The following is a 25,863-nucleotide window of genomic DNA, read 5'->3' as shown; positions in this document are numbered from 1 at the left end:
CTCAAACTATTCCTAGTGAACAACTGCAAATTGAAACTTAATTGATGCTGAAACTGTTTTACTGCATTGCTGTTCAGAGTCTTGTCCTTCTGCATCTAATAAACAAAAGTCTGAGGCATAATTCAAGTTTTCTGTCTTATCTTCTCAATGGTTTTCAACAATCTAGAAACAAGTAAGATATCACTGTAGCTTGAGTCCATGGGGCCAGCTGCTTCTAGCAATAGCAGAAAGCTTCATACTTATCCCCTAACTGGCAAGATGTAAATTAGATTGTTTTCCACATTGAAGAAACCATTCTCCTCACTCTAAGATTTGCCTGAATGACTTCCCCCCCCCCAATGCCAGACCACCTTGTGGTTACACGTGCAGGGTGAAAATTCTTATACACAAACCATTTTCTCTATTTTTCACATTGGCAATCACAAATTAATGCTGATGCAGACTTCTGACAATGTTCAGAGGGAGTTTTTCCCCATTGCATTTCTCTTATGACATCTTTTATGGCTAAGGTACAATGAAAAAAAGATTTTTCTTGAGTTGTCCCTCCTCTATTTGTTCAATAAATAGATGTGGAGCAGTGTAGCTGAGCTCTGCCTTGTCTCTGCAGCAAAGTACTGCAAACAGTAGATTGCCAGATTTTTTTGTTTAGGTCAACTTTGTGAAAAAGCATCTCTGTAACAGAATTAGTGAACACAGCTGTAACCCCTTATAGTGAATTTTTTTTGCTACATTCTAAGAACAGGAAATAACTCCCTAAGACTTTGAACAACCTGTAATGTTTCCAAAGTAACTTTTCATGCTCTTCTACAGTAAGACAAAGTAGAAAATATGCCCCCCCAAAAAAACCCCAAAGCTGTTAATGTGATCTTCACCAACTGGTCCCCATTCCATGCACAGATGAGGTTCAGCAGTTTCAGAGTTTTAGATGTGTATCAAAGTGGCACAAGTACAAATAAATCACAACTTACCTCTGGCTCAAGGATATCTGCTGGCCAAAACCATCTTTCATCACTGGGATCTTTCACCCTCAATTTCCATTTAAAATTATAAGAAACTAATACAAAAAGATCATCATCATAACAAGTGACCAACCATGCATTTTGGGCTTCCCTTACCAATGTTCTTCCTCAGAAATGACATTTCAAGTATCAAGTGCCCACCCGAAGAGTCTACTGAAGTCACAATCATACTTCATAGAATCAATATATTGTAACAGATTTTATACAATTTACATTCTACAAAATTGTTTGAATTCCAAAATTATTTAAAGTTTTCATATCATTTCTAACTTCACAAGGCAGCTACTTTCCAAAGTATTGCACTACAAATGTTCAATGTAGTGAAGCACTTACAGACGCACTTCAGAGACGCTGGCAGCAGCACACGGCATCTATTATCACCTTTCAGAACAGCTGACAAGTTACATGTGCATCCTCCAATTACTTTCTTTAGGCTTGTCCTCTTACATCTGCAACTTGTAAACAACGGTATTTATATAGGACATTCCCACTAAGGTGCTCCACCACCATCATAAGCACATTTTCTTTTTAACATTTCCTATAGGAAATAAAATCTATTTCCTATAAAACATTCATTTTCTCTACCTTAGATATAAACTGAAATTGATCAGAAAGTCTTACATATATACACTGACACAACTCCAAACTGAAGGAATGAGGAGTCAGTCAGCATGGAGAAGTTACAGATAGCATAGCAGGCTGGCACATTTGCTGTCCTTAAACATCCTCTATCTTCAAAGCAGGACCTATGATAAACTAGTCTCAGTAGCAGCAGAAACATCATTGTTGTACGTTTAATCAACTTCATAAAATTTCTAAACAGAGCATTTTTTACTTCAGGAATTTCAGACTTTTGTAGTCCATGCTCTCTCCTTTACACATGCTGTATGATCCCAGAAGACGACAATACTACACAGGACAGCTAACTGGGAACTTTGTCATCATGGCTTTCCTTAATTTGTTTCAAAGAAGCTGCCTGCCCTGAATTAATTTCTTGCTGACTGGAAGAAAGTGACATTGATGCCAGCTTGCCCACCTGAGCAGGTTTATTTAGAAGAAAAAAACAAAACTAAACCTACACTCAAAAACCAGTTTTTTTAAAAAGAGTTAAAAATAAAAAGCAACTCCCCATAGGCCCCAGACTTCTGGCTCATGGAATCTCTTCCCCAAAAAATTATCTTTCTAGCAAAGTTCTCTTGGTATATTGTATCACTAACAAATCAATGCTAGTCCATCAAACCCTTAAAGTATGCCAAGCCAGCTCAAGTGGTTCGGGGCAAAGGCAATTTGCTGTTGTCAGTAATCAGCCAAATACATAGAACATAAAAGCATTAGTCAGTGCCTCATGTGCTCCAGTGTGTATTTTGCTTAAAGGCGTTCAGAACAGTTTACTTAGCTGACTTCCAATATTTATTACATTAGTTTATTTTGCTACTCTCTTCCTAGGGGGTCTAAAAATAAAAATTTGCTGATCCAATTCTATTGGGCTTTTTTACTGATGCTCTTCCGAATTCACTATCACCATGCCAGCAGCTGCACTCCTTTCCAGTTCCAGTGCATATGGGTTATACTCTTCTTCAAGTTTTCTCTTCCAGATTTTAACTAGAGAATATTAGAATAAAAAAAACAAAACAAACAAACAAAACCACAAACAGGTTACTCTATAATACTTGAGGAAAAACTTAAAATGAAAAGTCACACTGATTTTCTACCTCCTCCTCAAAGTAAGTGCTGAGGTAAGTTGGCACAGAGATGTGTTGCCATGTACATCATGCGACATCAGATGACACGTGCAAGAATACTTTAGGAATGATGGGATCCATTGAAGTCCTTGTGTCCAGCCCCCTACTCAAACAAGGCTAACTCTGAAGGTGTATCCAACTTTTAAAAACCTCAGAAGTTTTCAAAACTTTCAAAGAAGTTTTAAGTTGCCTAGTGTATAGGTGACTGTATGAGCACGGCTAGAGGAATGTCTTTCTAGAAGTGGCAGGCTTTTACTTTTGGACAGGAAGATGCATCTCAAACAGGCTTCAATACAAAAATTAAGTCCACCGTAGTTACAGAGTATGCACTTCTAGAAAAAAACCTTACGAAGACTTTGTAACAAATAGAAATAATAAGGAGCTCTGTTAAACCTCCTTGGACAAAGGAGTGAGTACTGCCTGCCATCAGTGGATTTCAGAGGAATTTTCTCTAAGACTTTCTCAGCAAGAGCTGACCTCAGGTTTATAAAGTTAGTGCGGCAGAAGGAAATCACAGAAAAGCAGAATTTCCCCCCTCTTACTAACCACTGCAGGGTCAGGTGTCATTTGTTTCAGTGCAAATGGTGGAACTGAAGAGCACTTTGAATGAAAACTGAACCAAAAACAGGTCAGGAAATACTCACTGTAATTTGGTACATCCTCATCCGAGTCCTTGGAAGACGTTTTACCAGTTTCTGGTAAGCCATTTTTTTCGTATTCAGTGGTTAAGATGGTGGATTGGGTTTGTCTAAGTCCTCCTTCAGCTTCTTCCTCTAAAGCTGCTATCATATCTTTGTAGGCCTTCCTGGCCTCTGTTGTCAGTTGTACCATTCTATGAAAATGGTCCTATGGAAATATAAAATATTAGTAGAGCTTAAATCATACAGGAAGTTTTAACATATCCATGAAAATCTGTAATGAATATTCCTTATTCAGAACATAAATGTTCACATATAAAAGCATGTATAAAGACATGAAAAGCGATTTATAAGCATTTATAAAAACTCCAATTATCTTAGAAAAAAGATTTTGAGAAGAGGTCTAGATGGAGAGGATGTTAGAAAGAGATGGCCAAACTACTTTTCTGAACAGCACTGAGTGGCTGTACTTCTAAAATCAATTTTTTGTGTAAGCCACTGACCTGGGATAACAGTCTAAGTGTGCAAAAGCAAAACAAACAAACAAAACCTTAAAGTCAGAATATTTTTTTTCCCTTACAGGTAGAAAGTAAAGCTAAACAAATACATGAACCTAGGTATCTCAGCTTACCTGAGCCCCATCATAGCTAAAAATTCCCACCACACTCACAGGCACTGCTTTGTTCACACAGCGCCCTAGGGCCTTGCGATTAAGGGCAAAAACAAACGGGATATTCTGTTCACAGGCGCAGTCAATAATGTTGTGTAGAGTCTCATCCAACCCACCTGGAGCAGACAATAGAATTAGCAAAGAATGACACTATTCAAGGTGATTATAACTGAAGGACAATACTGATAAAGATGGCAAAAAATACCCTGAGATTATGGGTGTATTTTCAAATTAGAAGAGTTTATCTGAAATAATACAGGGATCTCGCTAACACCATTGGATCTCCATTTTCAAAGGAGAATTTGCCAATTTTTGTCTTAGTTCTTAATTAGCAGTATCCTTAGACTGCTACTATTCCATATTTAGTTATGTGCGTAGCATAGTCTAATACAGTATTAAAAAAAGGACCCAGCTGCTAAGAAATTATTCAAAAGTTAATCAAAAGTAATGGCAGTAATCAAAAAAAAATTTAAACTACCACTGACAACTTACTGTCAATCTGTGGCCTAAAAGACAGTGATATAGCAAGACTTCTTGTGGCAGCACAGCTGGCACCAGTAATCTTTGTCTCTTCTCAGCTGTGCCAGTGCAACCTTTTGTGCAGCTGCACTGCAAATCGGTAAGAAACAGACCCTAGTTCGAGGTAACTTCCCCCACCCCAGACAGTCTTGACTCGGCTCACACTTCAGCTGCACAGCCGTAAACAATCTGAAGGAGGAAGGCATCTTTGTATGACTGGATTTCAAAAGTTACTCAGGAAAGTTCCTCCAATAATAATGCCGCTGCCAGTATAGTGAGGCTGCTTTTTAACATTTCTTTTATTAAACAAACATTTTTAAAAAAAAAATTATTTACCCTTTGACTGAATCTTTTCACAGTTAGGAGATATGATGACACATTTCAGTTTTTTCAGCTTCAGATGTTTCAAAACTTCTCTAAGACCCATAACAAGCCTGCGTTTTATCTTGGCCTTTACTGGGTCTTTCTGATACAAGCGATCTTGGAAACGAACGAGTTCTTTTAAGAGATCTGTCACACAACTGTCAACTTCTTTACTAAGTACCTGGCTGCAATAACTGGAAAAAAGAATCAATTAAATGTTAAAAACCCTAAAATTACAAATATGTAACACATATGTAAGTGAAATAGGTAAAATATAAACATTTAACCTTCTATTCTATGTCTTTGTCTTTTTTTCTATTTCCACTCCAAACACAGTTGTTACATACGTGAAAACAAAAATTTACTTAAGATTTTTTTTGGTGGCTGAGAACTTACAGAGAGTTTTGTTACTTCTGGTGTCTGGCTCCTATATCAAACTATACTAAAAATACATACACACATGTACAATAAACCCCTCTCTCTATATATGTTTTATACCAGTAAGTATATATACACATATGTTTTTCTATTGAACCACTTTTCTGAGGGCATTTATTTTGACCAATACAAATCAAAGTACAGCAACCAAAGTAAAAAAATTCCTATTTATTTCTATAAATACAAGGCTACTTAAAACAAAGATGGAAATCTGGATCAAATTTTTCCTCTCCAGGTTCATATTTTTTGTCTGTCATCCTATCCTATTTCACTTATCAGACTACAGCCTTGTGGTGCTCATGAGGAAAAAGTAAAAATGGATGTACTTCATCTTTCTAGTATTCCCTGGGAAAGATCAGGGTTCTAAATTATTTTTCCCCCATCTTTTACACAAAGAATCATTCAGTAAAGAAGGGCCTTAAAGAGAAAAACTAAAGATATCTCAACTGCACAGTCAACAGAAAGATGCCAAGTGGCAAATTCACATAAGAATATGAGAAGAGATCTATCCAGCATCTTAAGAGATACATTTATCTCAAAATTCTATTTAAGTTACAAGAGTTTTTATTTACTATTTCCAGTTGATTTCTCTAGGTCTCAAAAATAAGTCTACTGAAACACTGAAAATCTAAAGACACAAAATATTCTAAGCTTTGCTGAGTGCTCTACATCCTATAATAGGTAGAACTGAGTTGCCTGCTACGTATTCAACACGAACTGTGCTTTCAGTAAAACAGTGTTACATAGACACAAATTAAGTATTTTTTAATGCAATTAAAATTTAAATTAGCATCAGGAAGATAAAGAATGGCTGTATCAATATTAACCTTTATGATAACAGGAATTGCACAAAAGCACAGTGGTCCCTTTATGGAAAGATGACTAAAAGTTAAAATACTGGTTACCTAAAAGTGACTGTTTTAAACTGTCATGACTGCATCTCTGACCTCTTCAAATACAGTAATGGCTATTTCTTCTTTTATAAGGAAACATCTGCTTAAATAAAACTGAAAGTGTTTGCACATAACAACCCATAAATTTTATTTCTTCACCTAGCCACAACATGAAAATGTCATCCGGCTAGTCTCATTCTTTAAATTTTTGGCATTTGGTCTGGCAGCAGAAAACAAAAGAACGCACTAAAGGTAAGTAAGATGTACCACTCTTTCTTAAATATTAAGCTGATACTCCATTTATTTAAAATAAGGTACTTACACTTTAACAGCAGCTCCTTTTCCTTCCTTAGCTTCTAATGAATTCCTGATCTGTTTTTTTCCTTCAAGGAACACGCATTTTGAAGTAAAAATTACAACAACGTACAGACTATTTCCCTGGATATAATTTAATTGTTTGTTTGTGTGTCACCTTACAGAAAAACTGAAAAAAATTTTAGAACCTTCAGTCTAAACTCCAATTAGTGTTGCACAGAAAGCAACTGCAGTATCTTGTTTGAAAAAAGCCATACTGGTGGTATTGTGGAAAAACAGACATCAATAAAATCAATACTCACTCTCTAAACTTCCTACTATGGATTTTTGGAAGACTGGACGTTAGCTGCTTCGATGTCACAGAACCTTCTGTAGATTCCTTGATCCCTGTGTTCTCCAGAAGCCCTTCAGCAACTTGTGTTACAGGAACAGCTATCATGTAAATAAAAATATTTCAATGAAAAGACAGACCAAAAAAGACACGAGGATATATAGATCTCCTTCCTCCTCCTCTGGTGGGATGGGGAGGAAAAGAAAAAGGTAAAACTCGTGGGTTGGGATAAGGACAGTCTACTGGGACAGCAAAGGAAGAGGAAACAACAGCAATACTTGTAACAGAATATACTAAGCAAGTGATACACAACACAATTTGCTCACTGCCCGGAACGCGATGCCTAGCCCATCCCCAAGCAGCAATCCCTCCTCCCCAGCCAGCTCCCCTCCCTTATATACTGAGTGTGACAGCATAGGGTATGGAATATCCCTCTGGCTAGTTTGGGTCAGCTGTCCTGGCTGCATCCCCTCTCCCAGCTTCTTGTGAAAATTAGCTCTATCCCAGCCAAACACCAAGACGATTTACTATCAGCTTTGGCACACTATACTCTAGATAAGCCCAAGCTGAATCTTACAAAGTTCTGAAGTTTTCATCTGGCAATATTTAGTACATATTCTTGAAAGTACTAAGCGTGCTCAATCTCAAATCTCCATCTACATACTGCATTATAGCCTTCTCTTGAAAGATACCTGCTTGACTATCCTGAAGAAGCAATTTATCTTCAGTAATGTTTTCTCCAGACTGACAAACATTATCTTCATCTTTTGGTACTGCTGTCTGTTCTAACAGGTGTTGCTGTTTTCGTTGTTCTCTTTCTTTCAGAATAATCTAAAATATACACATATAAAAAACAAATCAATTCAATGTCACATAGATAACACAGCAGTTTCTCTCACCAAGTGTTTACATACAGAAGTTTGGCACTATCATTCAAAGTTTACAACATTTTTTTTTTAATTTGCCCATGAAAAGAAGAAAAGATATCCCCTACTCTACATAGAAAAGGACTTTTCCTTGATTACCAGTGTCTGGATGGAGAAAATAATTACCAGGGATCAACAACTACACAGGCACTAAGGTTAAAGTGAAATTGCTTCAATGAAGAGAAGCAGGTGAAAAAGTCTCCCTCTTTACTTTTCTTCTTCAGACTATCAATTTGTAGCAATTCAGCCACACACTCAAGTACATATATATATGCACAAATACTCTTCCCCCTTATTCCCCTGTTAAAAATCATGAGTCAGTCTAATACAATGCTGTCTCTGAATTTGCTAGTTGAACAAAAAGAGAATGGATAGCTAAGCCATATGGTACGCAGAAGGAACACAGGACATTGTGTTGGATCCTAACATGCTATCATAGGTGAAAGCAATAATCAGTTTCCTGAAACTCATCTTCCTTTCTGCTTTCATAGCTACTAAGAAGCAGTTATTGTATATATGACCACCAGCTCAACTAATCTACCCAAAAATTGTAATTAATACACCACAGAATCTAATTGCAAAAGTAAATGTCTCCATTTGCATTTGTCAAAGATGAACAAAGAAGAAAAATAAGGTCCCTACCATACTCAGAACACAGACATTAATTACACGAAGCAATCTTTGTCTCCTCAAACCTACTTTGGAAAATACATGGCATGAAGATAGAACAGCCAGAAGACACAGTAATTAGTATCACCCCCAGAGTTTGTTGTATGTTGTTTATATTGTGTAGTTCTCAAATTCAATTAAGCAGCACAGAATGGCCACTAAACTACCTTCACTAGCCCCAGGAGAATTCTCTAGACCAAAAAGTGACCTAGCAATGGAGTGGTATCTCAAAATGCTCTGTATAGAAGACATGATAGGAAGCAACGTGAATAGGCAGAGAGGTAAGTTACAAGAGAAATCACCAGGTGGATCTAGCACTAGCTACTGCAGAATCAGCTGAAGTTCTGCCTTTGAAAAGCATAGAAACATTAGATTCTACTTTTGTGTTATCCATTCTCCCCAGTCCTGCAAACAAACATATCTTGTCCAAAACAAATAAAATTTCTTTGGATGTCGCCCTGTACCAATGATGTGTGGACACTTTTGTAGCGGCACTTCTTCAGCTATCAAATGATTTATGTAAGAAAATACATTTTGGGGGAATTTGTATATGCTATTTAGCAAGAATCCCCTCTTCTTCCCCCCCGCCCCCTTTTTAAACCAAGGAAAGCTAAAATTGAATTTAGACAAGTGGCTGCTGAGATGCAGATCTCCATACCAGAAGGTTTAACAGACTTGCAGAGTAACACTGAAGATACATTAGCCTATATTTTACTATTTCAGGTAAAAATATGAGCACCTTTTTAAGAGGTGTTGGTCTCTTTGCTTTAGGGACTTCTCTCTGTTTCCCTTTCTTCACCAAAGGAGCGCTGGAATCCAAAGGGTTATGAGGCATCTTTCCTTGGTTCAACCGGTAACTTTTTGTGGCTGTAGCAGGTTCTTTAGAAAGCAATGGTATGGCACCACCAACTGAGATTAAAAAAAAAAAGTCTGCATCAGACAACTGTAACAAACACCTAAACTAGATTCCAATGCAAGTTTAATGACTGGATTAGGACTAGTATACACATATTAAATTTGTGTTGTGTTGCTATTCCTGTGTCATTAAACAATGTTATTTAATAAAGATACTCCTCCCAGAAGACTCACATGTGCTCTGCTTTTATTATACAACTCGAATCACAAGCTCTATCCCTGAGCTCTCAAAAGCAGAATTTGGGAAAACACTGTGTTGCTCCAAGTTACCTTCAACACCATGCCATGCCGGCTTGGTAAACCTTCAGGAGTCTCCATGTTTCACGGTAATGGTATTTCCTCCCTCAGAGATTCTGTACTATGTTAAGATAAACACTGAGTTGCTGTATTAGAGATTTTAGATTTAATTGCTGTAAATAATCTGGAGCATTTCCTCCTACCATTTGTTACACCTTAATGAAATTGGATGAAGTTCATTTGCAGATGGGTAATGAGTAATGCAAAGCTACAGCTAAGTCTCTTTTGCTTAACCAGCAGAGCTCTCAGGAGATGTCTACTTTACTTGCATTTTTCAGAGGGTTTAGAGCACAGAAGCTTTAAATGACTGGCCAAGTCACTGAACCTGGTCCTTCCAAACCATGACCTCACACCCTGAAAACTACACTCCCTTTGCAACTGCTATCAGTAGGGACTGCTGTATCCTGTGAGAGCATTTTGTCAAACTTCAGTTACCTGCAATATAAACCAGGTTACATTAGCAAGTCAATGAAAAGAATGACCTAAGTATTAGTGGAATGAGCTTGACACCTTTACACCTCAGGCAACCTTTCTCCCCTAAAAAACACCCAAAGCGTTTGGCAGCTTGTCTTAAGCCATCTTCATTTACTGCTTCCAAAGTATTTCTATGCTGATCCTCCAACACCACCTTCAGTACTATTAGCATAAAGAGTTTACTTCATAAAACTGCTACACCACAACTTCTCTTTTTTGGCTCTGTGTAACAAAGGCAAATTGAGAACACTGCCAAGAATGTTGTGCAGTATATGTCAGCATAGGTGGGTACAAGAACTGAAACTGGATTTGAAGCAATACATAGGTATACATCCTGCAGACACATGATATTTCCTTCACTGTGTATATCACCTCTTCCTTTCAAATTCACAGGGTTCCCATGTTCATGTTCCTGAACGTGATCGCTTTAACACTTTGTGTCATTTTGCACGATTGATGCATTTCCAAAACGTAATTTAAATTCAGGTTACAGAATGACAGAATGGCAGGGCTTGGAAGGGACCCATGAAGATCATCTAGTCCAACCCCTCTGCTAAAGCAGGTTCACCTACAGCAGGTGATAATTACTGCTTTGCTATGTGGTTCCATCCATGTTATTTACCAAATGAAGTAGTATGTGGAATAAAATAACTTTGTCTGCAGTCACACTCCTTGCCCATCTTGTTCACTGTGCTCCTCTTCTGGTTACAGAGGTCAGCACAATTCCACTTCACAAACCAACATTACATTTTGGTACACACGAATTTATTGGGTGCACTGAATGTTAAAAAAAGAAGTATAAAGCTGAGTAACATCTGCCTTATACTTCCAGGATATGAACATGACACATCAATTTCCCTTCTGCAGCAGATTCAGACACAGGCAATTTAATATTAGAAAACAGGTATCGTGATCTGTAACTTTGTGCTCTACTATTTACTTGCCAATCCATGCACTGTATAGTTTTATAGAAACAAAAGTGGTTATTAGCACCTCTACAGCATTGAGGTTGACTGACTCAAATGAAAAAAAGAGACCAATTGCAGAAAAAGAATTTTAAAAAGCATGTTATAAGTTCTCTCAGTAATTGAAGGAAAAAAATCTCATCGATGCTTGGTATTTTGAGCTTTTTATTTAAAAGCTCAGCTATCATATTAAACATTGTATGATTAATTCTCTCGTGATTAGGTCTCTTTCTGAAATAATTTTTTAAAAAATTCTTTACTGAAATAAGGAGAGCAATTTTAACATCATTAAATTCTAGCAACCATTATGCTTCTTTTTGCAAAATATACTGCACTAACATAGCCAAGACTAAGTTTTGACCTACAATGGAAAAAGACATTGAGCTATTTGTTTCAGCTTCCTGGTTATGCATCCACAAGTTCTGAAAGATTCTCTTCATCACCAAAAGCTAGCATTTCATTAACAGCAATTATTTTACAATTATCAGGCATGGCAGAACTCATCCTTTGGCTTGGGCTGATTGACTCTCATAACCCCTGTGCTGCAAAGGAGGTTCTTCTCTCAAGTTACAGCTCTAGGATTTCTAGTATCAGAGGAGCTTAAGAAAGCCTTTGTTGCTGTGTAGCCCCCTCCTGCAGATTCAGATCACAACAGCAACGTGTATTTAAGACAGAGCAAAAACCTCTACAAACGTTAGTATTTTCAACAAAGCTAAATTTCAATCACCTCTCATATTTATGCAAGGTATTCTTTCACAAATCATTGTCCTGAAGATTTTTTCCCCCAAGTCTTCCTCCAAGCAATTCAGATTGCCATGCTTTTTAAATTTTTTTTAAAAGAATCTTCATTTTCTCTTCTATTTTGTGAACTGTGCTCCCGCCTGCACATTCAGAGATCATTACAGCTCCAAAATCAGTCTACATTTAACTTTTGAATACTTAAAAGCAACTCAAGGTGAAAGAAAGGAAATTTCATCATAACCAATACCTGAAAACACCACAGGTTTAGAAGACTGTTTTGATTTCTCTGTTTGCTGCTTCTGCTCCAAGACTGCCAGCATGCCCCCCAAATCCAACTGAACGGGAATTTGACTCTTCTTACCACTGCTCCTGGATGTGTCCTGAACAAGTTCAGTACCAATTAGTAATGGACTCCATTTCAGAACATGAAGTGTATGGTATGTAATACATTCTTAACATTTTCATCCACGATACTTTTGATTTTTAACTTGATTCAACGACAATATTTTGATCTTTAAATACACACCAACTTTAATGTGAAAAATAAAAAAAAAATCAGAAACAGTTCAAATAACTTTTGAATAGCTACTGGAATAAAGCATAAAAATATAAAGTCTTCAATAAAGGAGGTGCTTTATGTCAGGCTCCCACTTTGGTCAGACTGACACCTACCTTTGAAAAAGAAAAAAGGCTGATCAGAATTGAAAGCTTTGTTAAAAGTACAGAAAAACTACTCCCTGAATCTTCCAGGGTATGTGATTGCAATGTGCATATATATCATTATCTTCAATGCCTTATTAAAAAGCGAGGTCATCATCTCTAAGCACCACCTTCTCATAAGCAGTAATCTTTCTGTCTGCTTTGAAGAGAAGGCAAAAGCGGCATCCCACGCTTGGCACCACATTTAATGATTCAGACTCTAAAAAGATTACAAATGAATAGTCTAGCAAAGACTACAAAAGGGCAAACTACAATGGCAGAACACGCTAAGGAAATGACTCACAGATTTTGTATTTTTAGAAGTCTTATCCTGGAGGATCAATTCCTTATAGCTTCTGTTACAATAGGGTTAAGGAATGTGACCTCCTCCTCCTGAGCCTAGGATCTCATCTTGCATCAGGGCTGTGCCAGAACCCTCTCACCAACACGGAACTACTTACTGACCTCCCTGTTGCTCTGTATTTCTCCTCCTTGCCTCAAGCTAAGTGGGTCTCTTTGCCTCCTTGTCATAATCTGGCAGACCACTTTTAAGAGGTTGCCTACTCCTTAAGACAATCAGTTTGGACTAGATTTGTGCCATGATCAAATAAGACAGGTGAAAGAAAAGTTCCTGATATCTGAAACTCACAAACATTCATGAAAAGCTAGTATCTTTCCCTAAACACTGTATCACAAACTGGGGGCTAGCAACTACTACCACTGAGTGCTTCCAATCAAGAGGATCTTGTCACTTATCTCAAAGTATGAATGACAAAGTACGAATACAATCGCAGATGAGCTTGGACTTAGTCTTAGATTTAAATATGCTAATTTCTGTTGTAATTTTGAATTGTAAACCTTTCAAACATGAATTCATTTACCTGCATTTTCTTTCTTTCTATTATAGAATACGAAGCTTGCTTCCCTGACAGTCCATCCACCTTGGGAGTTCCATCCAGCGTGGGAGACCGACTATCCCAAGGCTCTTCGGGGAGTTGGATCTTTGAAATTTAGAGACAAAAGGTGACAAGGAAGAAGAGAAAATATTTAAAGACACATGGAAAAGGGTAAAGTGAAGATGATATTAAATTCAAATGGAACATAGACAGTGGGATTGAGTGCACCCTCAACAAGTTTGCAAATGACACCAAGCTGAGTAGTACAGTTGATACACTTCAGGAAAGGGATGCCATCCAGAGTGACCTTGACAGGCTTGAGGAGTGAGTCTGTGTGAACCTCAGGTAGTTCAACAAGGCCAAGCGCAAGGTTCTGGACCTGGGTTGGGGCAATCCTCAATATCAATACAGGCGGGGGATGAAGGGATTGAGAGCAGACCTGCAGAGAAGGACTTGGGGGGTAACTGGTGGATGAAAAACTGGACACGAGCTAGCAATGTGCACTCGCAGCCCAGAAAGCCAATTCTATCCTGGGCTGTGTAAAAAGTGTGACCAGCAGATCGAGGGAGGTGATTCTGCCCCTCCACTCTGCTCTTGCGTGTCCCCACCTGGAGTACTGTGTGCAGTTCTGGGGTCCCCAGCACAAGAAATACATGGACCTGTCAGAGCAGATCCAGATGAGGCCCACAAAAAATGGTCAGAGGGCTGGAGCACCTCTGCTATGAAGACAGGCTGCGAGAGCTGGGGTCGTTCAACCTGGAGAAGGCTCCAGGGAGACCTTATCATGGCCTTCTAAAAGTGTGATCAATTGCTGGCTGCTATACTACTTACGTAGACTCATGATTTCCTTCTCTTTTGCAGATTTGCAAGACAAAAAAAGCAAGGCAGCTTCAGCTCCAAATATTGTTACAGAAAAGTGTGATTGGCTTAATGATCACGTCCCTACAACTTGGTAAGCTTTGAGAGGTTATATCCCACTTACGCCTACGAAGCTAAAAGTTTTCTCTCGTTTGAGGTGCATGTCTCTATTGTACTTTATAACAAATCTGGTTTGAGCAATTACTGTGTTTTTTTGCTGCTCACCGCTCCCTGTCAACGCAATTTACTGCCTCAAACAAAGCAAACAAGGGTTTTGGGGGTTTGTGTTCTGGTTTGTGGGGTTTCTTTTAAACTATTAATATTCACAGTGAAACAAAACCAAGCACAAAAATTTCTAGCAGCAAAACTAGTTTCAAAGAAACAGAAACCTGGAATATTATCTTTATTATTTATTTGCTTTTCAAGAGCAAATGTATTTCCAATCCTTGTGACTTATGTTTGGGATTCATTCCCATATTGAATGAATTTCCAAATTAATTCTTGGGATTGATTTCAGTCAGGGAAGAAAAAAAATAGCTTGGATTTATAATTGATGTTAGACTCAAATTCTTCCCCTTGCACAGCTTGAGAACAAAGTATTACACTGTTCAGATGCCCCTGAAATTTGATTAAATGAACAAATAACAAAGGCAGAAATTGAAAGAGTCTTAGCATTATTTTTATGAAATACAAAACTAAACTAGAACACTACCTGTAGGAAAAAAACCTACATAAACACAATTCATCTCAATTTACTTTGAGTGTCCACAACAGAGGTGCCTATACAGAAATTAGTAGCTCAGAGTTTAGGCAGCCGTTCAGAGACCAAAAAGGTATCTCCTTTGGAATGACATGAATCTACTGAATACAGTGAGTAGCTCTTCACTATCCACAGAGTATTTAAGGGAACTGCCAGGGGCAAAGCCCCACATCATAAGCACCTACATTTAGTCAAAAGAATCCCACCTTTAGTCTCACTTAAACCTTGCAGTCTTTTCCTGCTTATTTTCTTAACATTCACATAATGTCATATGATTACTTACTTCAGGCTGCTTTCTGCCAGCAGGAGTAAACGATGATTTCTGAGATCCTAGCCTGTTTCGCCTATCAGAAGCAGCTGCCAGATCAGGAAACTCCTCAGCATCCTATAAATCAGAAGATGATTTTATAAGAACTATCAAGTCCATATTCTCAAAACTGATTTTCCTACATTCAAACAATTTTCTCCCTGCTTATCAAACATTCACCATGATTTGTTTCACTGTACAAAAATTAAGTAGTCAAGCACAGTGACATCAACTATGTAATCAGCACTGCAATGGTTAATCATCTATGAGTCAGCTAATTCAGGGCTGAAAGAGCTTACAAAAGAAATGCTTCCAACAGCAGCTTGTTATTGCTGTCAGCTGATACAAATAATTAGAAGTAAATGGCTCCTAAAGGAGTGTTTTTCAGATCATTTAACAGCCTTGCAAACAACTTCCCTCTTCTTCCAATACAGTCTCCAGCTGTGCAATTCTGCCTTAAACATGTGAGTAGTGAAGAACAAAAAGGGCAGGCAAAAGGGTAATAACTCTTGACTACAGTATGGAAATAAACAGATAAATCACTCAAGTGATTATGTAGTCTTAGACACAAGAGTAAATTTTATTAGCAGAGGATACATTATCCAGACTCCAGATTAACTAAGCGCAGACAGGCTGGAACTTGCTCTACACTAGTCACCTATCCACTATCTCAGTCATAATGATCCTGATCCACCAGCTTGGTTTTCATTCAACTTCTCCTCCTCCCACTTTGAGAGGCCTTTTTAGCTGTGATACAATACTACTGAACACACCAACACTTCTTCTGCAGCCTGAACGGCTTAAACAGCCCAAACCAGGAAGCTCTAGCATAAGGACGGACACACCTCACTCAATGAACTATTTTTAAAGAAGTTTGGAAGTGTGCCAAAATATGACTGCAAGAAAGGGAAAAATGTTTCATAAACATACTCTTCCAGGTCAGAGAAATGCTGAACCAGAGGTAGTACCCTGGCATTTAAATAGCTATCACTAGCATACATTTTTATTTCAATCTGTCCAATCACTTCTTGAATTCAAATAAATTTCTGGTATTTGCAACATCCTGTAGCAAAACGAGTAAATAAAATCTAGCACTCAGTATGATTTGACACCTCCTTATATTTGCTTTTAACTCATCACCTATAAGAACCAGAGGAAATCAAGCAACATTAGGAGAAAGATCAAATAATTTCCTTTTTATTTCCTTGTCACTTCCGATTCCCACTTAGCCATCTGTTTTACAGACTGAGAAGTCCTAGTTTATTCAGTCTTGCCTCCTACAGAAATTGCTTCATACCTTTGATTATTTCTGGAGCCTTTTCTCTATGTTTTTTAGTTCAAGCATGTGTATTTTTTTAAGGAGTGGGGGAAACACAAGAAAACAAAATCCACACTGTACTTAGATTGGACATGTCCTGGATTTATGTATTGTCATAATCCATTTTATTTTCTACCTTCCTAATAATTCCCAGCACTGTTTGCATGTTTGACCAGTACTGCCAGCACTGACTTGATTATTAAGAGCAGCTTCAATTTTTTTCCCCTCAGGGAAAATACCTAGCTCAGGGCCTATCACTATGTATGGAAAAAACAGGATTACTTTTGCCCAAATGTATCCATTTATGCTCATTAGCAGTGTCTATAAATTAATGAGTTTTATAAAACTAATAAGCAATCCAATATATTGCTCCAGTGAGCTGCTGCACATAGAAGAACCTTCTTAAATCTCCTGGGTGCCCAGAAGTTCAATGTGTATGATCCTCCCATGCTTTTCTATTTCAAGAGCATCATACAAACACCTCACCCATTTTTCAAACTGATGAGCACACAAGCATTCCCAAAAAACCAGGAGGGTCTGAATGCTGCCCCCCACTGCCACAACAGATGCTGCAGCCACATCACAGATTTCAGTGCAATGCCTATGTCCTGTTCCATGATTCTATGCCATTTTTTCTCCTGTTTTTGTCTTCAATAGTCCCATTACCTTCCTACTATTTTCCATGACTCCTGCCATTCTTCCTCTGTTTAGATGAGAAATCATTCACAGGTCAGACATTGTATGGTAGTATATAGTAAAAATGGGGATATTCTGCTGAGGGAAAGAATCTGCCGATCTTTGATTCTACCCACAATTCTCTAAAAGAGGGGTCTGGAAACAGTCACCTCTTGTGCTGTTCCAGGACAACGAACCACACAATGAAAAGAACGTGTAGCCACATTTCTGCTCTGGGTTCCATGTTAAAATCTACAGAACAGAAGATAGCCAGGAAGGCTTCTTTATGCTGTCATTTCACAGACTGAACATTATGTACACTAGATCAGACATATAAATCAGCACGCAGTGCTGTACAATACTAGGCTTTCAATGAAGCACTGTTAAACCATGGACCATTCAACAATTCTCTACTGTGAGAGAGTCTAAAGCCTTCATGATACGGATACATAGAAGCATCAAAATACTAATATGCATGTTACAGCTAATGAATTTGGAAAAAAAACCCAAACCCACTGTGCAACTAGCAATCAGAATGTAAGCAGTGTCAAGTGTGTTACATAGAAATTGCTTCCCAATGTGAGATGGGTAGAATTGTAATACCAATACCACATTCTTGAAAACTGTGGCACACTATGGTACACTGTATTTTCCCTGTTCCTTGTGCATTTTGCTTTCTGCAAGTTGTTACAGAATATTTTTAATTTAGGCGATTTGATTTTTATTGTTGTCTGTCAACATCCAGACTCTCAGACGCATCACTCCACATTTGCTCTTAAGTCTCTTCCATACTCCTCTGTGCTCACTGAATTCATGGTGAGCCAAAAGGCACAACTGTTCCCTACCAGTAACTTCTGACAAACATATCAACTGAAATGGACCCGAACCAATATCCTCTACAAATGGGATTAGAACTTAAAGTGTACAAAGCTGTGTTAATTTCTGGTCTTCCAATACACTCATAACACTTGAAAGAACGACAACAAAAACCTCTTCACTGTACCTCGATCCTTGGTGGTTCCTGTATTGTAGTAGATTCATTCTGAGGTTTCTCTACATCACTGGGTGACTTAGTTTTTTTCTTCTTTTTCTTCTTTTTTCTCTTCCTTTCTGACCCTTCTTCAGGCTCAGTTTCACTAGCATCATTTTTTGTTTCTGACTGCTGAAAAAAATGATAAGGCATGACCATTGGAAATTGATTTATTTCAATACCACTTACCAAAGTAAATGCAAGTGACCACACTTAGAACTAAAGAGTATCTTAATCAATCCAGGCTAGGGCGTTAAGTGCACAAGGAAAATTCTAGATCTCTTAAAAATTCAGAGCTACTACAAAAACTTCACGTGAAGCACATTGTATGGTTATCAGAACATATCAGGACTACTGAGATTTCAATAGGAAATATAAGACATAAATAAGGCCACAGTTCCATGTCTCGTTCTGAGGGTCAGGAAGCTGAAAAAAGTCCAACCTAAAAGTAATGTATTCAAATCAGCTATTTTGGAAGTTCATGTTGCAGAAGTAGCACTGTCTTTTTGACATCTTGTTATTCTTTTCCACTACAAGAGAAGAAAAATTCTAATAAGGACAAGGTAATTTTATATTACTTTTTAAAAGCTACATTAGAATTGGACACTGTAAGGAGCCTAGGGAAAAAAAAGCCAATGTCTCACATTAAGAGACACAACCACACAGTGACAGAAATTAGTTTAGAGCAGACAATTCTCAAGTACCTTTGCTTCATTATCCTGCTTCCCTTTGCCTCTGGAAAGACCTTCAGATGCTGGTGATGACACAATTTTCTTTGGGGGCTGTGAAAGTACCATGGCCCAAGACACATGTGGCTGAGCAGAGCCATCTGCAGGTGTTTCAGGAAATGCCGTTGGGGAAAAAAAGTGATATACAAAGATGTCTCTAAAATATTTCTCGAACATTCAAAAGAAAAAGGATCAGTAACAAATTAATCAAGGACTAGAAAACACAGCAGAGTGCCATATTACTTCTGAGGAAGGACTGAAATCAGACACTCACACATTTCAATTCTCCAAAAAGCTTTCTAGAATTGTAACTATTCCATATATTGCCGAGCACTATATACATAAATTTAGCCCCATTAAATTATAATTGGAAATCTATATTACATACACTAACTACGTTTAATTCCATGCCCATTTTCTAAACTATTTTTCTTTAAAATAATGAACTTCTGCTATATTTATATATAAAACTCCTTTAATACTTATCTCAGTCATACAGCTTTCAGATACAAGGCCACATCAGTATTTTATATTTTCTAAAAACTTCCCAGTTTTACAGACATATGTACCACTTGAAAGACTTCCTAATGTGCCTCAGTATACAAGAATTTCACCCACTACCACTTAGAGGTATTAATGTTTTGAAAGAACTCACAATTAATTTTGAAAATATTCCTAACACACAGCAATTAAAGAAAAATTTAGATTTTGTTCTGTAAGATTGAGAAAAACTTTCATTGAACAATTAAATAGCATAATGGGTTTACATGGCGAGGTTTGGGTAGTGGAGGGAGGCTGCAGGGGTGGCCTCTGTGAGAAGAGGGACACTACCAGCCCTGGTTTGGTTCCAAAACAGACCCACCACCAGATAGAGCTGAGTCCATCTGCAACACTGGTGGCACCTATGTGATAAAATATTTAAGAAATGGTAAAAAACACTGTGCAGGAGTTGTGAGAGGGAGAGGTAAGAAAAAATGTGAGAAACAGCCCTGCAGACACCAAGGTCAGTGTAGAAGGAGGGGCAGGAGGTGCTCCAGGCACCGGAGCAGAGATCCCCCTGCAGCCCCTGGAGAAGACCATGGTGAGGCAGGCTGTCCCCCTGCAGCCCCTCAGAGGAAGGAGCAGCAGAGACGAGCTGTTATGAACTGACAGCAACCGCTATCCCTCTGTGCCACTCAGGGCAGGAAGGAGGTAGAAGAGTCGGGAACGAAGGAGAGAAGATGAGCCTGGGAAGAACAGAGGGTGAGGGGAAAGTGTTTATTTAGTTTTGTTTTTGTTTCTCACTATCCTACCCTATTTTTAATTGGCAACAAATTAATCTTTGCTTTGCCCATGATGGGTGACCAGTGAGCAACCTCCCTGTCCTTATCTTGACCCATAAGCTTTTTTACCTTATTTTCTCCTCCTGTGCTACTGAGGAAGAAGAGTGAGAGAGCAGCTGGGTGGGAGTCTTGCTGCCAGCCAAGGTCAACCCACCACAAACCGCTACTTTATTCTGGGGAACAGGAACTGAGATCAGTGTTTGAGGAAAAAAACATTGTCAGATGACTTCAAAGTTTCTGGAATAACTTTATCTTTAAGAGGGCCCTTCAATGCACTTCAGCAGATTAAGTCATCCTTTCTGAATCCTTACTGAAGTCAGTGGGAAGATAAGGACCGAACCGCCCAGACTGGTGCTTGTCTGTATGCACAGAAATACAGTGGGAGGCACTTAGACAATTCAATGCGTAGTGCATGTGACACCTCCAAAACAGAGTCCTGCTGAACAGGACACACAATTCTGGATTTTAATATTTTAATTAAATTTAAATACTTACTTGAAACTAGCCACTTGATAGTTTGTGGCAATTTAAAAAAAAAAAGAGAAAGAAAAGTTCTGTGTCCCTATAGCCAAACAACAGGTAAACAAAACTAAAAAAGGGGATATTTTATCATCGCAGTTCTCCACAGATATCCTCCTTTGTTTAACAGACTTGACAGAAATAGCATATTTTTTTAGGTATATACTAGACTCTAGACTACCAGCTATTTAAAACAAATCTGCTGATCAAACATTTACCTCTCATTTATTCTTGAAAAAAATCTGAAAAGAACTCAACGGACTTCCAGTAATCAATATGCATTACTTTCTCTCCTCTTAAACAACAAGGGAGGTAACCACACCAACATTTGCCCTTAAGCATCAATGAAACAACAGAGAAGGAAGATAGTCCTAGTTTTGATGTGCTGATGAAATTTTAAGCAAGAATGAGCTATAAGTGGCCATCTCATTTGAAAGAAAGTGATAACAGATTTATCTGGGTTTTTTTTTAATTTTGCAATGAGCTTGTTGTTTAACTCCTTTTTTACTTTACACATCAACTTTTCCAAACTGATGAGATGCAAGCAGTTAAAATACAGGGAACTTACTTCTACCATCAAATGGGGAGGGAATTAAGCTGGCTACTCTTTCATTTGAAGTTTTTGATGAAGCTTTGCTTTCTGCAGAAGTATCTTCCTGTAAAATAGACAGTCAGGTATTGTAAAAGCAGGATTAAAACCACTGACCTCAATAGAGCAAGCATAAAACCTTACATAAACTAAAAAATCCTCAACCTGTGTACAGATAAAGGTGAAGGGAATTTTGCAGCCTGACTTTTTTTTGTTGCTTTTCTTAGTGGAACCATCATTTTGACCCTATAGCATTAGAAAATGTAAGCAGATGCTTCCCCACTGCTGTACAAGCAAGATGAAGCCATCTTACATTTTACAAAAGCATCCAAACAATGATTCTAAGAAAAAACAAGAAAAAGTTTTAATGTTCCAAGAACATTGAAAACAAAGTCTATCATCAGACTCAAACTAGCAATGAAAAAGGAAAGTCAAGTGACAGCAGAAAGCTCTTTCTTTCATCACAGGCAGTTCTCCACTCAGAGGCATTGGAAATATTACACTGTTTGGATCCTTCAAAATTATTCATCTTTAATCACTGCTGAAAACTCTATTCAATGTGACATACTGCTGAATGTGTCACTATTGTATTTACTAACAAATAGGGAACCAAGGAAATCAAGAAAAAGAATAAAGTTAAATGTTTACATCTTAACAATATTTTTTGCCCCTTCTGGAATTCAGTTCTTATTTTTATCCTTTAGCATAAAGCAATTAAGTACAATATTCCAGACTTTTTTTTTTAATCTGTTAAAACTACTGGATAAGTGACTGCTTGCCCATTATTTCCAGGCAAGAGAGAAAATAAGAAGCTGTTAAGAAACCTCAAGAACATATGTGATCTGTATAGGCAAGCTAGAAGTCTAGAGCACAGCAGTATCAACCTAAATGCTGACAGTACTTGGCTTTCCCCTATCTACTGGCAGCATAGACAAGGAAAGAATAGTGTGAAAGTGTAAAAGAGGAGCAAGCACTGACACCACCATCTACAAAAAGAACAATAAAATCTCTAGCTCTGAAACTCCTTGCTTGCAAGGTACTTAAACAGGTTTTAAACTACCATACTGAGCGCAAAATACTTGCACTCAGAAATGCTTGAACTTTAGTCAAGTTCTATTTTTATGAGTTCTACTACATGAAAGCATCAGCTAACCTCTGTGTTCAACAAAAGAGACATCTGTGGTTGACTAAGGCACGTAATGTTACTTTCTGCTGAACATACTGGTCCACTTTTATGCTGTACGTTCAATACCTCGCTGCTTCCCAGACTCTGTGACTTGTGAAAATCCAGAACGGTAGCTTCAAATGCAGGTACAGGAAGAGACTCTGGTTTTGGAGTCTGACTTGATTTCTTGTTTGTAGTTTTATTGAACCTGTCTGAATAAAGCACATAAAGTCTAAATTAAACAAACTTGCTTGTGATCATTTCTAGATATGTTTTATAGTACACTAGTTAACATAACCACGGTAATCGTCACAAGAACTATTGCTACGCATAGCTCATATTAAAAAACAACCAAGCAATTATAACCATTGTGTATACACAACATTGACTCAACAAGCAACTGTAAATTTTGATGCTTGCTTAGGAAATTTTTCATATTAGTTTACATGAATTTGTTCAATTAGCAAAAACATGTAAGTCACTGTCCCTTGTCAAAAAGTCACACAGGAAAAATCTTGTTCCTTAATTATTCTAGATTTTGAAACATGGTCACAAACAGGAGGCTATGGCACAGTCAACCATTTTACGTCTATCCAATGTATTTCTAACCAAACACCACATTTGTACCTGGCTTCACAGAATCTGTGCTGCACGTGGAGGTCTGGAATGAAGTCCTGTTCACAATTCTGACAGAAGAGTCATCTTCGTCATGCCTTTTCTTGTCTAATTTTTTCTCACCCTCTTTTGATCTCCTCTGCTGCAAATATTTGTGATGTATTATTTAGTTGGTTTTACTTGAACTTTGAAAAGTCATCAAGTTTGCCTTAACTTGAGCTACAGTCAACTACCTCTGCATCTGGAGCTTGACCACCAAGTTAATACAATATGAATAGTTAGCATACCATTACCATAAATAACCAATAAAACCAGAAACAGCCAGTTAATAGATTTGTTATTTAATTTTATCTACCTTGTTAACCGTGCCATTTTTACCACATATTATACCCAAGCAAAAGGGATTATTTCATATGTTTCTAGATAACTGTACTTTTAAGATATCATTAATCACAGCATTTCCAATAGTTTAAAATTGTTTGGTCTTAAATCATCCGGTTGGATTTTCTAAAACTCAGTTTCTTCTAGAATAAGGCTAAAATCTTAAAAGCATTCCAATCTTTTGACTAAACTATGTATTGTGGGCAAAACCAGGCAAGACTGATGTCACAACATCCAAGCCACTTGGAGCAAACAGAAAATAATTAGAAAATATACATGTATATGTGTAAAGGAAAGGAAACACATTCCCCTATAAAGTCTGGAAAGCCTTGGATTGTCGCAAGGAACAAAATCTATGCAAAGTATACTGTATCAACCTAGACGAGTGGCTTAACTCTTTCTGATTACAGGATGCTGGACTAAATTCAAAGTACATCTGGCAGCCACATTATTTTCTTGGGTAGGAGGACAAGGCATTTCCTGACCTCCAAAGCTACTTTGTTAAAGCTTTAGGAGATGTGACTGAATTAATGCAAAGCTGCAAAGATAGATCATTTCTCTTCAAGCTCACAAAAGAAAAATTAAAACGACAGGGAACAATGACAAAAAGACTGTCAAACAGTACACAGCTCACCCCAAGCCCCTACAAAGATGACAGAACGCCTCCCGGAAGCTAAACTAAGTTTCCTCATATTACAACTGTGCTAATGCTGAGCTAATCATCTCCCTCAGCAGCTTCAGTGTTTAATTTTTCTCTCAGCAAGAAAACTACTAATTTTCAGTCTGTAGCCTTTGTATCTTATGTCTAGTAATGCATGCTTGGGACCTAATCTTACAACTTCCTCTACACAGGCTTGACCACAGTGAAGTTACCAGGTCTCTGCCTAAGCAGTAAGGTCCACCAGAAGAATGTGACAGGAGAACAGATTACCTGAACCTGTTGGAAACAACAGCAGCCTTACAAATCCAAGAGACACAATGTCTAACCACAGAGGGAAATGGATTAATAATACAATTGATTTTTTTTCCTGATTTTTATATTTTGAGGAGTTGCATAATATTTTCAAACAAAAAAATAACAAATTGTCCGGAAATTTATCCCAAACAGGCACACACAAAATATGACAAAAGATATTTACCAAACATCTGTTTCACTTTTGATTGAAAGGAAACATTTTTAACTTGAACTTTTTTCCCTCTCCATACCAACACAAGTTCCTGCTCTCTTGTGGAGTTTTTTCTACCTGTAACAGGTCTCGGAAATCCTTCAACAACACATGTGGTCTCATCACTTATCGGCCACATAGCTGATTACAGCCACTGGGCTAAAAAAAAAAAGCCCGTTCCCCTCCCCTCAAGCCCAAGTAGTGAACAAAGGAAAGCAGAGTTCACAAATGAATGATCTTTTTTTTTTTCCCCTCAGATTCTGCTCTCTGAGGAAAGAGAATTACATTCCTCTCATGTTCCAAAACTACTGCTTGAAAAAATATATTAATTTGAACTGTAGAATTCCATGAACTATTTTGAAATCTGACTTTGGGCACATTACTACTATCCTCTTTAAATGTCACTTATTATCACTACAAGAACAGAGAGTGTGTGTTCACTTTAAAAACTGTACCAAACATTTAGAAGGATTGATTTAAAATAAGAATTTAATTTTTAAAAAACATGTATTTGCTCACCTTTGAAAGATTCTTACTTTCTTGTCTGATTGGATACGTTTGCTCAGCAGATTCACTGACTATTCCTGAACCATTATAGAGTGTTGAGTTGTTAGAATGATATTGTGAGCCAGCTGCTGGATATACGTTTGAAACAACATCAGGTGAGTAAGAGCAGCTGGAGTATTCACAGAAGGCAGGATCTCCCAGAACACTATGTGATGGACATTGAGAAAGAGATGAGAAGTCATCCCGGGGCAAATCTTCAGCATATACTTGTTGCCTAGATAAACATATCATTCCTTGGCTGAAGAATTTGTTTAACAAGAAAGCTGTACTTCAAAAGAAAACTATTCCATGTTACTTCAATTAAGTATTTACTCACTGCTACAGACTGCTTTAAAAATAATTAATTTTGTTTT

The 25,863-nt window shown here is 37.7% G+C and overlaps 1 protein-coding gene across 13 annotated transcripts in view; it reads right to left on the bottom strand.

Moving 5' to 3' along the window:
• Positions 1 to 1,184: 1,184 nt before the first annotated feature.
• SECISBP2 (SECIS binding protein 2) overlaps positions 1,185 to 25,863 on the bottom strand; it is a 28,322-nt gene continuing 3,643 nt past the window's right edge. For 4 of the 13 annotated variants that reach the window (XM_054809036.1, XM_054809033.1, XM_054809035.1 and 1 more), the window contains 16 exons: positions 25,463 to 25,655; positions 23,409 to 23,538; positions 22,770 to 22,993; positions 21,596 to 21,683; positions 19,163 to 19,287; positions 18,432 to 18,590; positions 15,412 to 15,513; positions 13,496 to 13,615; positions 12,163 to 12,295; positions 9,263 to 9,432; positions 7,621 to 7,759; positions 6,900 to 7,029; positions 4,925 to 5,145; positions 4,031 to 4,185; positions 3,406 to 3,607; positions 1,185 to 2,621 (listed from right to left, as the gene is read on the bottom strand). In XM_054809036.1, coding sequence (XP_054665011.1) covers positions 2,512 to 2,621; positions 3,406 to 3,607; positions 4,031 to 4,185; positions 4,925 to 5,145; positions 6,900 to 7,029; positions 7,621 to 7,759; positions 9,263 to 9,432; positions 12,163 to 12,295; positions 13,496 to 13,615; positions 15,412 to 15,513; positions 18,432 to 18,590; positions 19,163 to 19,287; positions 21,596 to 21,683; positions 22,770 to 22,993; positions 23,409 to 23,538; positions 25,463 to 25,655 — 2,401 coding nt within the window. In that variant the 3' untranslated portion in view covers positions 1,185 to 2,511. Of the gene's footprint in view, positions 2,622 to 3,405; positions 3,608 to 4,030; positions 4,186 to 4,924; positions 5,146 to 6,899; positions 7,030 to 7,620; positions 7,760 to 9,262; positions 9,433 to 12,162; positions 12,296 to 13,495; positions 13,616 to 15,411; positions 15,514 to 18,431; positions 18,591 to 19,162; positions 19,288 to 21,595; positions 21,684 to 22,769; positions 22,994 to 23,408; positions 23,539 to 25,462; positions 25,725 to 25,863 lie in introns of all 13 variants that reach the window. The other 9 variants (XM_054809026.1, XM_054809032.1, XM_054809031.1 and 6 more) reach the window with 6 other exon arrangements.

The sequence above is a fragment of the Grus americana genome, chromosome Z, assembly GCF_028858705.1.
Source record: "Grus americana isolate bGruAme1 chromosome Z, bGruAme1.mat, whole genome shotgun sequence".
NCBI classification, from domain to species: domain Eukaryota; kingdom Metazoa; phylum Chordata; class Aves; order Gruiformes; family Gruidae; genus Grus; species Grus americana.
This window is presented reverse-complemented; position numbering and strand designations above follow the sequence as displayed.